Genomic DNA, 16,354 nt, shown 5'->3' on the forward strand with positions numbered 1-16,354 from the left:
CCCTGGACTAGGACAGCAAGGGGACAATGATATTTGATCCAGACTGCAGCAGGATAGGACACTTGACTGGACCCAGACGACACAGGACAAGACTGTAAACAGGACCCAGACTGAAGTGAGAAGGACTCCGACAGAATCCAGACTGAATGGAACAGGAGCAGGACCTAGGACCAGAGAGCAGTATATCTGCAGCTACCAGCACAGAGAAACAACAAGCTATCACTGGCAGAGATCCCCAGGAGAGCATGGCTTATAAAGGCCTCAGGTGATTGAAACAGCTGGTGAATCTCCAGGCTGCTCCTGATTAACGAGCTAATAACTCACAGCCTGTGAATGATAGCTCAAAGAACACAGGGCTGTAATGGCAACAGACCTACCACTGGAGGTCACCAGTGAGTCAAAAGCCAAACAGAAACAAAACAGATTGAACCATAAAACCTGGCTCCTGACAGTAAAACTGTGTCTGCCTGTGAGTACTGGACAGGACATGGGACAAAAAATATATAAAAATACATATACGGGTGGGTGGAAGCAGCCCCCTGTCAACTGAAGTCTTTATGTGGTCCTCATGGCTACTTCAGTTTGAGACCATTGAGCCGAGGCAACAGTGGAATAACGCTTTGTTGTAATACCAGAAATTTACTTCTGCAATTTCAACAACAAATGGTACTGTATCTGTATATCAAAACAATCTATTGGATTTCAGTGGGAACCACATTTAAATGTATAGCGAAGCTATGTTTATCATTGCAAATACTACTTTATGATATACCTGCCTAGATGGTTATAGGTTTCTGTAAATTATAAACTGTAATTCTCCTTATTCTATTTCCTTTCCAGTGAAATATAGTTCCATACAAATAAATAACACTAATATATTCAATCTGCAGCAGTTCAATATAAAATAAATACTTTATTCAGGTTCATAAATTCAAATTTGTATTTTGACCTGGGAGGAAACAATACACTTTATACTTTGGTTACCAGTTTTTACTTTATGACTACTGTTATATATCAGAACGGACCATAGTAGACAATGGAATCTGTAACAATAACTTTATTCTCAACCCCACCCCCAAACAAAAATTGGCATTGGAGCAAATAAGATAGACTCCAGCAAAGCTATTAGCAATGGTAAATTACTGCTGCTAATAGGCTATCACCTATGCCTGAGACGCAAAAACAACAGATCAGCATTTAACCATTTCCCTCCCAATCCACTAAAGATTAGACAAAGAAAACTAGCAGTGGTGGCTCCAGAGAAGGAGCTGCTGCACAGTTCAAAATTAAAATAGGGGAGCCACACCCACTGCCAGTGAATCAGTTTAGTGTGGCTATCCTATTTGAATTTTGAATTATACTACAACCCCACCTCTGGAGCCACCACTGAAAACAGTATCCAATCGGTTACGGTTTAGTGCAAATTTTGCATTTAAATTTATTTGGCGTGGAAGGTACAGCCTGAAACCATATTCCCCTTCATTAGGATTGCACAGGCTCCAATTTGAATTGCACATTAAACAGGCTGACAAGTAATTGCGGTCATGTCTGCCTTTTTTTCTTTTATCCATACAACTTAACTATATGTTCACAGGCTGTGGAGCCAAACAATTATGCTAATCACTGCACACACTTTGTACATCCGTCAGGCAATCTATAACTTGGTTTTTATACATTCATATTTAGAAGTACTGAGAGCTTGTTAAGAATTTCCTTTAAAGACAGGCTGCCAATAACATCCATTATCATAAAATCAAGGCCATTGCAACCACTAATTTCCTGCAGCAAAGATAAAATGAAAATAATAAAATAGTGTTGCACATTATATTTCTCCATGTTAATTACCAGTAAAACAATCTATTTCTATATTTTCCAATACTTCTATGAAGATACATTTTAATTATTTAAGTCTTTCTGGTACTACCACGCCCCCCCCCCCCCCAATAAGATGGCCCCCCAAATAAAAATATATATTTTACAGACATATTACATGATTTCCAGTGTTATATGTTAAACAGATTATGATTAAGGAATATCTGGGACTAGGCCACAGCAGTTCTTTGAAGCAAATGGCTCTCTGTTACAAGCTAGAGATTGCGCCAAAACTCAACTTTTTTTTACATGAAAAACAGAAGTTGTTTGGTTTAAAGCTACAACTGAATTGTTGTTCCATTTTAAAGCATAACATGACTTGAGTGTTCTAGTACAGACCACCACAAAACCGCATTGTAAAACGAATTCTTGTCATTGTAATTTGTGCTTTACGCTGAGGGGTCTCTAGAATCTTGGAGTGTAGAATAGGTTTCCAGAGAACAATCGTGTTTTGAACTCCCTCCACAGGAGCTCCCGCTCTCGGAGAGCCCCTTTCATGATGCCACGGTTCTCCTGAGCTCTCCTGGACAAGTATGGCAGAACCTCATTAACAGGGCCATAGGGAACATACTTGTAAACAGGATAGCCAGCTTGCCCTGCAAATTAAAACAGACATATTAAGTACAATATACTTTCCAAATTATAGATGGTACTTGAAAATCATCATTTGTTAATAGGATCTATGCTAAAAGATTTTTTTCCCAGAAATATTTTTCTACATCGAATATACAGATGTATGTAACCACTGTGAATTGTAGTGTGGAGCACATTTTGTTGGTCTGTACCAAAAGGAAATCCAAAATATAACTTTGCAATAAGTGTCTAGCACCCACCAACCCACCCATTCTTCTTCATCCTCATCATCATCCTCCCAATATCTAACATTGGGGCAGATGTATTAAACCTGGAGAAGAGAAAAAGTGGAGATAAACTGGAAGGAGATTACGCACAATGGGGCAGATGTATTAAGCCTTAACAAGAGATAAATGCAAGGGTGATAAAGAGAGATAAACATCCAGCCAATCAGCTTTTTACTGACATTTTTCAAACACAGCCTGTAACATGGCAGTTAGGAGGTGATTGGCTGGACGTTTATCTCTCTATCACCCTTGCATTTATCTCTTGTTAAGGCTTAATACATCTGCCCCATCAATGTTTGAAATATTACAGTTGGGAGTTGATTGGCTGGTGCGTTATCTCCTTCCAGTTTATTTCCACTTTTTCTCTTCACTAGGCTTAATACATCTGACTCAAGAATGGCTGACCAGTAAAGTATTCCGAGACTGATTAGGCCAGACTGTAGTTAAGTTCCCAAAGGGGAAAGGAGAAAATGCAAAAATGTATGTGAAAAAGATAAAAATCCTCTAATTATAGTCATAGGACTAAATGGGACTTGGACAACATACGTTGGTACTAAAAAGGCTGGTAAAACATGGATATATATCATACTGTATTATACTAAATCTATCTATAAAGGAGACCGTTGCGTCATTCATACTCACCAAGAGGAAAGCTAATCTGGTCACACATGCCTAGCAATTGGCCAAAATATACTTTTCTCTCATCTGGAAAAATGCCCAGTTCATTCATTCTAAGGAACAAAACATAAGAAAATACAAACCGTGAACAACCTTTTTGGACAAACCTCCGATCTATCCCGCATTTAACAGGAGATACTTTTGAGTTTGTGTGTGTGTGGGGTGGTGCACTACCAATCCTTCTGTGCACGCCCCACTGTATTGCCAAGGGGGAGGGGTGAAGGGGGGTTGTGCCATGACAACACACCCCTTCACCTTGTGACTCCACCCCTCTCTGCTCACACCAATGTACAGTATATTGTTGCAGCAATACATACACTTTCCAGTCATCCTTTTGCTAACATGCATTTTCTGATTATTATTCTGAATCATTTTGATGATGTAAATTCAGTACTTTTCATTTCTATTTCAATTTCACTATATATTTATGGTATATTTTCATATTTACTTTTCACATAGAAACTAATGAGAGATATTGAGTCACCGCTTTTTCTGTTACCATATTTTCTACTTGTCAGTTGTTATATGGGTATTAGTAAATGACATGCAGATAATGGTCTTGGAAGAATTAGGCTTCTTTCCGTTTACTTCATTTATAAGACTCAAACATGGATACTCAGGAATGCATGAGCAATGTGTCCCTAAAGCTTATTTATTTATCACTGTCCAGGGCTGCACAGACTCTCCCAGGTTGAAAATGTCTTCCTTTAAAATATTGAGAGGACAGACTGGGATATAATTAGATTATTTTAGTTTTCAAAAACAGTAATAACAAAAAGTTAAGTATTTTTTAAATCTGAATTCTAAAGTTTCAGTTTAAAGTAAATTAGGCCACAATGTATTGAAATAAGAGATGACATTTAAATGGTTTCAAATCAATGGTCTAACTCTACTTTCACTATTCTGTCCATGGAAGAAGGTGGGATAATTACGGACTTTGAAAGATAGGGCTAATTTATCTGTGCATGACTGAGTAACCCTAGAGAAAATGAACGGTTGTGGATACTTGAGAACTGGAACTGAATTCCCCTGGACAAAATTACAATACACTACTAAGTAGCAGCAGGTCATTTCTGTACCAATTTTAGAAAATATTAACCCCTTTGCTTCTGACATTTTTCTCGCCCTTGTACTTCGAACGTTAACATTCGGCACATTACAACATCAATATGAGTGATTTTTTCAGTACTTGTATTTTCAGACGATTACAAATTTGATCCAGATGAAAAAAAGTGTTTTTAATGAGATTTCAAATAAAAGGAACCGAAAGCAAATTTGATTTGTTTCCGCTTCTTATTAACATCAATAATCCACCTTTCCAAAATAGGAAAGATCAGGATTCTATGTGCAGGTTTAGGAGGAAAAAAGATCTCTAGTTGAAATGAAAATGCCTTTCACAGATCGTCTAACGATGAACTCTCCACATCAATGGGAAACTATTTTTTCTGTAGCACAATGTAACATTGTCCAGCGATCACCAGGAAATATGTACTAAGGCAGGGCTGGGCAACACCGGCCCTCCAGATGTTGATGAACTACACTTACCAGCATGCCTTGCAGCAGTTTCAGCATGGCCACATAGCAAAACTAATGCAAAGCATCCTGGGATGTGTAGTTCACTAACATCTGGAGGGCCGGTGTTGCCCAGCCCTGTACTAAGGGAACCAATCATTTGAAACAGGGACTCCCCATTTAAAAATAAAAGAAAAAGAAATACCGCTGCTTTTATGGGTGCCATGTTGGGGGGGGGGGGGGGGACCCTTTCCACCATTCCTGGACTTCATGATTTTTCTGTAGTGCAGGGAGTTTTGCCTTGTGATCACCAGCAATAAACTGTATGTGAGCACATAGTTTAAACAAGGGAAATTATCATCTGTAATTTTAAAGATATATGCAAATGATGAGCCATACTTGAGCGAAGAGGGTAATGCACTCCAGTGACTTCCGTCACCCTTATTATCTACAGGACAGTTCATGCAAGGGTTAGAAAAGACGGCCTTTGTGCTGTACGCCCAACTATGGAGGATAATTATTTATAGGGATTTTATACCAATTTTCAAATTACTAAATTATTCACTACTTTGTGTTCCAGGCACCAGTTTGAACTGTAATGTATTTAGGCAGGGCGAATTTCACCTTCAATCTAATCTATGGACAAATTTAGCAATTCTTGGTATCATCCAACTCCTGTCATTTTTCAAACACATGATCTATAGGAGCTGATTGGCTGAAGGAACCATTTATCATTTGTAACGAACATTAAGAATGTCACTCATCAAGTCTGCCCCTTAATTTAGATTATAATCCCAATCCATATCCAGCTCTGCTAAACACTGAGGAGGATTATAAATACATAATAGTAAGCATCCAATTGCTGCTCTAACCACATTTAATTTTTTAATACATGTAATCAGTAATGGAATATACAGTATACTGTATAAAGCCTACCTTTTCAAGGTGAATTTCACAGTGTCTTCATTGTGAGAAGCTACCATTACATTTGCTTTGCGGTTGTGTCTAATCTCCTCCAAGACATAATCAAGACATCTGCCGGACAAAAAGGTGTAATCAAAACTCACAATAGCCTTGATGAATGGCCGGAGAATTATACAATGTACAAAATGTCATATTTAGTAATCAATCAGGGATTAATACACCTACAGTATCTGGGTGAGAAATATAAACTCTTTTTCTAGTAGCAAAAAGTAATTTGTACAATTTAGGAGGAGAAAAAAAATTAATATTTGAATGATTTAACGCACCTTTCATGCCAGTTAACTATTAACTTTGATCCAAACTGTGGCATATGGTTTACTGTTAGAACATTACAATATGCTATTCTTTTTTTTTTAATTCAATCATTTTTATTGAAAAGTTTTTGCATGAACAAAGCAACTACCCCACATACACAAATAAATAGGTAGCTGGAACAACACAGTTAAATGCATAGCAGACAAGAACATGCATAACAGGAGAATATATTCATACAGGGAGAAGCAGGGTTATCGAAACATTTATATAATGCACATAATATCACCGTATAGTATTAGTATCACAACAATACCCGAAGGCACCATTCGGGGACAGACCTATAAGGGTAGTATAGAATATAAAGTGGAATATCACTTAAACTAGCGTGGACAATACTCTCCCATACAGTAGGCATCACTTAGAATGTACTGCAAGGTTAACTGCAGTAACCAGACAGAATTAAAATAAATATCATAAATCCAGCTACCAAGTAAAAAAAATTAAATAAGAAATAATAATACCCAAAGCAAACCTACCATATAACCCCCACCCTGTACAACCCACCCCAACTTAGGCGTACTTGGATCCCATAAAACAAACCTACCCCTACCCCACTAACTATTATGGACTATAGGAGAGAGTAAAGTAGTGGCCTTTAGCTAAACCAAAATCACATCTAATCTACACGGACAATAGGATATGGACATTTCTAGTAGCTAATCTACACCAAAAAAATCTACTTTAGTCCATCCCACCCACCCAACAAAAGAATAACTATGATCGGATGATGGATGGATTGATTGGGGCAATGACTCAGTAATTAAATAAGCAGTTAGAATGCAAGTGGACGTCAACAAGGAAAATATGAAAGATCTAGGCATCCTAAGTATAGTATATAAAAAAATAATGGTAGGATATCAAACTAGCAACATCAGCTGCGGCAATTCCAACTCCCCCACCACTAGTAGTATATGAGAGTAGAAAAACACCACAGCTTCTTAAGAGCTATGCACTAATAAGCTAAAATATTAGTCCGGTCAGGCCCTCCTCCACAGCAGAGCCAAGTAGGGAGCAGTCCCTCCGTCGCATACCCCAGGATACACACTTAGTTGGCCGCAGCAATGGGCTATAAGTTCCAGCATCGCTCCCACAAGCCAAGGATATGGACACCAATAGAAATAGCAGGCAAGTAAGGAGTTATTTAACTTCAACCCAACCGCCAGGTTCAGAGGACAGAGCCACAGAGAGTCCCCATAATCCGAGGCTGGAACCGTATCAGATGTTGTAGGATTTAACAATGCAGTGACCATGCCATCAAGCATAGTAGCAATCCTCTGCGTAGAGGCATTGATGGCCTCTAGTATTTGATATGAGCCAGACATCACAGCAGTATGATCGAGCAATACCACAAATTTAAAGAAAAGGCAAGATAGCGGTGGCTAGCACACCACACACTGCCAAAACAGTGTAAATACCCCAGGTAAACTGTGAATGGGAAGTCAATGTGGCTTTCTTAATATGGAGGCAGGTGTACTTGCAGGGCACGTTATGAGTAATGTCCCCTTATATAAAAAGGAGATTAGGCAATGCCAGGCCTGTATATGAGAAAGAGGGGATAATGGCACCTGGTCACACAGACTAAAATGGCTGTGGCCTCCACCCTGCCAGCGATGAGCGGCTGGACTGCGCGCGTTACCGGGTATCTGGGTGCAGGGAGTAAGCCATGCGGCAGTACAGGAGGGTGATGAGGAGGAGGATTGGGCAAGACAGTTCAGTATTCTGGCAGTCCGGAGCCCCAGAGAAAAGCCCTCCCGTGGAGTATCAGCAGCAATATGGAGCTGGTGTCTGGCATCGGCCCCGGAGCTTCGCGGCAGGCCTGATATAACAGCAGCGGGTGCTAGGGATCAGGATCCAAGACAACCGGAACGAGCCAGGAGACTTCCCACACCACCACAGACAGTCAGATGGATGTGAAATTATGCAGGATGGGCTGACAGGATGACATGAGCAGGGAGCAACAGGAGAGTACATCCACTCACAAAGCCACTGAAGCCCACCACACAATATGCTATTCTTAATAAGTCTTTGTGCTTTAACTTAAAATAAAATGTAGAACAGGAATTGTAAAACAAATCAAGAAGTGGTACTTTTTTAATCAGCAGTTTATTAGAACTCATTAAACAAAAATGGTGTGCTAATTTATGAATGCAATGTATATACTCCATGGCTAATTAAATATGCCACCATTTCACTGCTGAGCAACCAGATTTAGGGCTTCATATCTGAGTTGTAAGACATGATGCTCCACACTTTACTCACAGCTACACTCACAGGGTATCTACTCGGACCCATTTTGTTAATTTTAATCCATTTTTTCCTATCTTTGAAACCTAGTTTCAGGGAGATAATGGTTGAATTTTGAACAGTGCCCATTGAGGGGGCGTGTCATGCTCCTCCCAAAGGGCGTAGTTCCATATATGGAGAGATTGTGAGTGTGGCACCTAGAAGCGTGGGTGTGTACTGCTACATCTGAGAGGAATCTTTTCAAATGACTTACATCCAAATGTAGATGAGCCCCAAAGCAGTTAGTAAGAGCTACTATACTTGGTAAAGTGCTAGGAAATGGTGCAGATGATTCAATGAAAATGTATCTATCTCTCATTCCTTTTTTCCTTAAAAATGTAACAGTGTAATGTGGGCTAGGTGAAATGAGGGATTATTGCTAGACTAATGAGGGAGAGAGGGAGGTTGCTGCTATTTCAGGGAGTCTACAGTATGTTTTAATCCCACTGGACTAATTATGCTATTTGAACAATTCCTAATAAAAAGTCACTATTTATGACATAAAAGGAAAGTCAGCCAGATTGTCGATATAAAAAAACCAAAGAAACAGTGACTGTACATAAAATGAAACCAAGCAGGAGGTAGTTTTATTTAAGATATAGTACACTGTCCTTGCGGCTGGAGAGGATTTTTATTATCCTGGTAACTCTGTATTACTGCCTAAATCCACATTTTCGACAGCACAGGGAAAACAAATGCTGAAGGGATGTTGCTCGGTCAGGATGCAGCGTTTCTCTGCCTGGCTATCTGAGACATATACAGATAACTGCAGAAACTAAACCAGAATATGTTATTACTAAATTGCAATAAACCATTCTAGTCTGTGAGTGTGCTCCGAAGCATATGTCCTAAACCTTCAAACAGAATGTAAAGCATGTCCCTGCTCATAACAACATAACTATAATTACTTGCCAAATGTAGAATAATTAGTACAAATGGCAAATACAGAAGTATAAAGATTTACGCAAATTAGCGCTTTATAGTGAAGGTGTTAAACTGTACATCTAAATTTAAATAAAATAGTAGTGTAATACATATCGCATGTAAATGCGCATAGCTACACAAATGATTATTCTTATTGTTAGATAAAAAAAAAAAAATTATATATATATATATATATATATATATATATATATATATATATATATATATATATGTGTGTGTATATGTTTGTGTGTGTAAGGCACCAACAATACAAATTGCTGAGAGCCTCAACATACAAATGATTTAATAATTACAAAAACTGCACAAGTTTATAGGGAGATTATTTAAACTATCTAATTTTGCATTCAAGTCACTAAATCTACAGAACAGAATCAGGGAAAAGCTTAAGTTGTGTACAGTGCAATTTTGGCTATCGATTATGACTCTCTAGTCAAAATGGAATAGAAAGTTAGACTTGCACAGTATTCATCCACATTCGACTCATATTCGATGCCAATGTGCTCCCATTTAGTCAGTATCGAATAGAAAAATAGACTGTGCAGGCAAGTCTATCTGGACTATCTCACCCGTAGAATGTGTTTGGTCTAGGGCCAAATTGCAAGATAGTCTAAATCTAAAGTACATCTAAAGTGCAGTTACCCAAAATCGAATAGTAAAAATGCCATGAGACAGAATCGAACTGTGTGTACACTCCTTTAGCCTCCGAACTGCTTGTAAAGGCAGGGCCGGTGACAGGGGGGTAAAGGGGGACAAGAGTGATGGGCCCCAGCGATCTGAAGGGCCCAGGAGCTTCCATGCCACCGCCTGCACTAGCTGGCCTGTCAGTGACCCTCGTGGCCCGGCCATCTACTGTGCATCATCTGTGTGTGGCAGATTCTGACTGACTCACTGTGTGCCACTGTCATCTACGGTGTGTACACCCTGCCGTTTAGCACTCAGAGCCGTCTTCTCTGTGTGTGTGCACGGCCTGGGGTCGCAGGAGCACAGCTGTACCTGCTGCTGGCGCTGTGGCCTCAGTCTCTGGCTCCTGTACTTTTACTACACATGCGCAGGTCATCTGTTCCTTGCTCTGCGAATGACCTGCCCTGTCTGCTTGGTGTTCTTTTGTGAAAGTGACAGCCCTGCAGCAGCCGGGAGCCAGCAGGAACCAGCAGCCAAGAGCCAGGCCATCAGGACTGAGAACGAGAGAAGTATGCATCTGAAAGCAGGATGTGGCGCAGTGAAGGTTAAATGAGGCTCATGTAGAAGAGGGTTGTTTGGATTTGGGATAAGGTGGGGGCCCCAGAAATATCATTGTACAGGGCCCCAAGATTTCTGTTGTCGGCCCTGTGTAAAGGTGGCCCATACGCTGCTCCGATACCGGCAGTTGCATTTAACAATTCATGTGTATGATGCTAAACAAACTCACAGAATTACCTAATTATTCCTATTTCCAGGGAAGCTGTGTATTTCTAATCAATTTCTGGTTCTAGGGGATATTCAAGTTATTTTGAAACATTAATTGTGCCATGATTATAAATATCAAGTTGCAAAAACATTGTATCAACATGTTTAGTTCTATAAAGAAGAACACAAAAACCTCCTTCAGTTAAGCTGAATTATTAAGATACACATCACAGAATGTATTCTCTTCATGAGACTCCAAATATAGAGACCACTATTGTATTAGGATTTTCAGATGCCATTGGCCATTTAGACATTTAGGGGGATATTCAATCTCCCGCAGCCATTCCCGACAGCACTGAACAGGGGAGCTCTGCAGAATGTGCACGACTTCACAAGCAGTCTGGCTCGTTCTGCGGAGAACGGCCAGGAATTGACGAGCTCCCAGCTGCAGCTTGCCGATTCCCGGTAGCTTCTTGTGGTCACACCTTATTCTCCACGGAGACCAAGAATGGGACAGTGTCACGGCTGTCGGACCAGCCCGACAGTCTTGACCCAACATTGAATATACTCCTTAATGTTATGTTATCTATGCACTCCTTTCTAGGATTCGCTGCGCATTCGCAGGGTTCCGGAGGGCTGCAGCATTCGCTGCCAGACCTCCCTGTCACCCTATTCAAAGCCGCAGGGGCTCGCTGCCCCTGACGGCGAATTTTAACTGCCGGGGGGGCGGTGAGAGGCAGGGAGATGTAAGCCTCCGTGCCTGCCCCAGAATTTGTGGGGGAGAATTAGGGCTCCAGAGGACACAGGCAGCAGATGCTGCCCCCCCCCCCTACCCCCGGGAGAGCTGGCAGGGGACAGGGAGCCGCTTCACTGGTTCCGCACATAATAAGCCGGGACCAGTGTGAAGTGAATATATGAATATTTAATGAGCGGCTCCCGGCCCCCTGCTGGCGAATGTGTAAAAAAAAAATATTTTTATTTTTTATATAAAAGTTAAATATATATTAATGTGCTTCAAGCACATGAATAAAAATAGCATGCCTCTTCACAGAAAAAAAATTCAGATTTTTTTACACCAAAAAAACCCCCTTTATTTTAAAAGATCACTTTCCAGTTCACCTTAAAAAGATGTCGGATACAAAACGGTGAATCATGGCAAAAATCAGGGAGAAAGCAATTCGCCATCCTAGCATTCAATACACTCTTGGCGAATCCCAGTGAAAACCCCATTGAAATACACCAGCGAATAGCAGCGAGCATGAAACGGACAACTGGCCAGCATTCACTGTTCGCTTTCGGCGAACAGTGAACACTGAATAGGGTGAATCAGATTTTCAGTGAAAAAGATTCACTGAAAGGAGTGAAAACAGCCCAATTCGCCGAAAAAAAAAAACCCGGTGAATCGGGAGCTTTGAATATTGGCCATAGATTGTGCATAAGCAGCCACAAACTGGACAATTCTGCCACTTGGCCTGTGCTCCAAGTATTAGGGTAACTGGGAAAGTATCAAGAACCACTTCCACCTACCACTGGGGCCACTTATATTTATGCATGCATAGGGGACACTGGGAGGGATCCTTTTTAATACCTCTCGTTACATAAAAAAAGCCCAGAGGCTTTTATTAAGAAACTATAGATGGCGTTGCCTAATGGGTCCAAGCTCCAGAAAGTATTTTGGAGCTTGCAACATATGGGAAATGGCCACAACTCCAAAAACTGCTGTTTTGGATGCACTTAACTTTTAGTATAGCCCTCCCTAATAACCTCGGGCAAGCCCAATACTGTATTGCTGGTGATACCACAGCATGTGTGGCTATCTTAAAAAAATAAGAATCAATTTGGCTGACTTGTAATAAAGTTTGTAGTGTAAATGTACAATGATCAGCAGGAACAAGCAAAAAATAAGACTTAAATCACATCACAAAGCAGTAAATATATTGTGTATGTACCGCAAAAATGATTAAACATAAGCATTTAAAATGCTTCAATTTAGGATTTTTGAGAAAAGAGAAGAAACATAGTATATTGAAGTGATCCTTTGAATTATAATGGGACAATCGTTTTTCCTTAACACCCTTCTTTTAGTTCAGAATATATAATGCACTTTGAGGGATCAAGAAGGCCAGCAATAAGAAATAATATATGCAACGTAAAAAACGGAAGGCAGAAATTGGATGTTGTATTATGCTAATTAGTCATTTACTCGCCATACTCTTATTCAAATTAGATCTCACAGCTGGCTGATCAACTGAGCAGAGCACCACTGGACATATTTCTGGCAATTTGCCATAAAAATAATATATATAAAATCAGTAATTTTTGGCTGAATATATATAAAACAAAGTAAATGATTGACAGCTAGAGTCTGCTGTTGCCTTTAACGGTTTTGAAAAGGAAAAATAAGCTATCAAAATAAAGCGAGAATTTAAGCGCAGAGTGATTGACAGGAGCATACTTTTTGGGGGGAGGCAATGGAAAAATAACGGCAAAAAGGAGTGTCATGGCTATTTATGGGGTGTTTTTGACTACAATTGCGATCTAGTACAACTATAGACTCACTCTGGGCCATACTCTGGAAAATTCACAGCTGCTAGGCTTGTGAGTACAAATCAAAGGGCGGTATTCAATGAGGCTGATTCGCCAGGTTTTTATGGCGATTTTCTGCTGTACGGCGAATTTCTGACTAAAACAGTGAATCACCCTATTCAATGACCAGATGGCGAATACATTTCAAGGTTTTTTTCGCCATGATTCACCGAGAAGCAATCGCTATCTTTTTATGGTGAAGTGGAAGGTGAACTTTTAAAATAAAGTGTTTTGTTTTTTACAATTGGTGTCAAAAATTCTGGAATTTTATTCTGAGGAGGGGCATGCTATTTTTATTCATGTGCTGTAAGCACATGAATATATATTTAATTTTAAAAAAAATATTTTTTTTTTTATTTTTTTTTACAAAGACCAGCCAGCAGGGGGCCGGAGCCGAGCCGCTCATTAGATATTCATATATTCACTTCACCCGATCATTACATATTCATGATTGGGTGTAGTGAATATACGCGGTCCCCTGCTGGCACCCCCGGGGGGCAGCCTGTGCTGCCTGGCACCCGGGGAGCCCACCTCCCCCCCCCACAAACGTTCTGGGGCAGGCAGGGAGACTTCCATCTCCCTGCCTGCCACCGTCCTCAGGCTCCCTGCGGCGTTCGCCGCAGGAGCTCATATTCGCCGGTCAGGGGCAGCAAGCCCCTGACTCGTTGAATACCGGAGCCGGCGAGGCTCCGGAACGCTGCGACCAGTGGCGAATGTGCAGCGAATCCTAAACAGGATTCGCTGCACGTCGCCGGTATTCACATTGAATACCGCCCAAAGTCTTGCATTTAAAGTCAAAACAATATGATACATACTAATGCGTTTCCCATTAGGTAAAAACATGTTACAGAGCACAGAGAACATTAATAGGCATATTTATCTTATACTGCATCTGAGATGCAGAATAGTAATTTAGGGCAAAGGTATCAGGCTACTGAATCCTACCATTAAAAGAAAAAAGCGCCTCTTTGAAGCCATTTTATACCAAATTGTAATATTAAAATGTGTTTTATTATGCAATAGATGATAAAACAAGAAACGCTATTTCTATCAGGGCACACTGAGCTCCATTTTGTCTGAACCGACTACAGCATTCTGTCTGTATAAACTCAACTCCATGCGTAGTTGGATAGTGGGGGTATGAAATCACCCATGGGTGACTATACAATGAAAAATCGGGTCTTTACAATGAAAAATCGCATCGCATCGCATGCCTTAAGTAGTGGCATGCAATGAAAAAAATCGGGCGCCCAGATAATACACAAGTACCATTTTATCTTGTGATGATTTGGATGCATTGTGGGCAGTTTATGCACAGGGTCACTTTGCCTGCAGCAATGGAAGTGACTGAACAATTTTCAGGATCAGCAGTTTAGTCTGCAGCTGCGGTCTCTAGATACAGTTTTCCTGGAACGGGCAGACCCAGCAAGGATGAGAGTGGTTTTGATGATCTGCACGAACCAATTCCACATAGCTTCCAACATTTTTTAAATGAAGAATCAGAACCCCTTCCACATGCCTTCGGACCCCTGCAAAGCATGTTCATTTACCTCGCCAGCTGGTGCTGCTTCTTAAGTCCCACACCATCTACTGACCACCTGTGGTACATTGTGGCCCATGTGTGGTACAGTCTGTGAATGGCTGGGACTGTCAAACTAATCAGGAAGGTTGTGAGGTAAGCAACCATTGTGATACTTCTGCTAAAGCTTCCTCAATCAGTGTCGCCATTGTTGAGCAGTATAGTTATATCTATAAAGTTGTATCTTCTGTACAGTGAATAGTGGACCTGCATATGCAACAACAGTGCAAGTAAGGGGTTGTTGTAGCATGCAATCATGCTTGCCACCACAGACTGCAGGGTGCATGCAAGCAGCTCAGCTTGAAAAAGTTGCCAGGAGCAGAGGAATGCATTGAAACCTCGCGCTTTGTGCACCTACCAACAACTACATTTACTTTCTGTGTTGTTGCATATGAGCAGAGTGATTTGAAAGCACAGCATTACTGCCAGCTGCCCCACAGAGCGCTAACATCAGCCCGAGGGCGACATATCTGGCTGCACCATAGATCCCAGTGGGCTCTGGCCCAGTTGAGCACCCTTCCAGCAGGCTACACATTACTGGAAGATGTTCTCTGCTCTCCTCTCACACGCTATACACGTGCCTTACACCTAGATACTTACACAAGCCTCTTAACAGAGAATTCAGGTGTGTGACATTTTTGCTTTGTAGAGACTGACTGGACTACACAGATTTACTTCCATGGGCGGCCGGGAGTGGGGCAGAGAGCAGCGCTGTGGGCGTGTTATGAAAACACATCCCCTCGCATGTGCCCACTGCTGGAGAAATCATTCAATGGTCGCTGACTATGAAATGATTTCTCCAAGGCTCACAAATATAAGTCAGTGGAGACTGACTTATATTTGCGGGCTCTGGTCCCCTCCGCTGGCTCACTGCATCACTTCTGCATTTACATAGGAATGGCCATGAAACACTGGGCGTTCCCATATCAGAGCGCCACCACCGGCCCTGTCAGCCCCCCCAAAGAGTCTTGTTAACAGTGCAGGTCGGTGAGGGCGCTCGCATAGAAGCCCTGCGCATGTGCATAACGGATTATGCACATGTGCAAGGCACAACCATTGGTCCCCCATGCAAACGCGGGGGATGACGACACACAAACGGATCTGAATCAGGACCTTAATGCGATGCATTTTGTACTAAAAAGTTAAATTGCACAGTGTATGGGCACCTTTAGCGCGGTTTCACTGAGGAACAATGGTTACCCAGTAACTTTTCCCCCAGTAGAATTAGCCCCGCATTCCTCTACAACTAGCCCCGCCCACCAAATTATGTGGAGAAAATGGGCCCAATTCAGACTTATTTGGTGGGCACGTTACATCTGCCCTACCTGGTTTTATCCATTTTGAGAACAAATTT

General features: G+C 41.2%; 1 protein-coding gene across 1 annotated transcript in view; it reads right to left on the reverse strand.

The window, feature by feature from the left end:
* Positions 1-893: 893 nt before the first annotated feature.
* PRODH (proline dehydrogenase 1) overlaps positions 894-16,354 on the reverse strand; it is a 134,922-nt gene continuing 119,461 nt past the window's right edge. The window contains exons 12-14 of the mRNA XM_083146973.1: positions 5,859-5,957; positions 3,375-3,463; positions 894-2,468 (exon numbers count right to left, since the gene is read on the reverse strand). Coding sequence (XP_083003099.1) covers positions 2,278-2,468; positions 3,375-3,463; positions 5,859-5,957 — 379 coding nt within the window. The 3' untranslated portion in view covers positions 894-2,277. The remainder of the gene's footprint in view (positions 2,469-3,374; positions 3,464-5,858; positions 5,958-16,354) is intronic.

The sequence above is a fragment of the Crinia signifera genome, chromosome 1 (assembly GCF_055691185.1).
Source record: "Crinia signifera chromosome 1, ASM5569118v1, whole genome shotgun sequence".
In the NCBI taxonomy this organism is placed as follows: domain Eukaryota; kingdom Metazoa; phylum Chordata; class Amphibia; order Anura; family Myobatrachidae; genus Crinia; species Crinia signifera.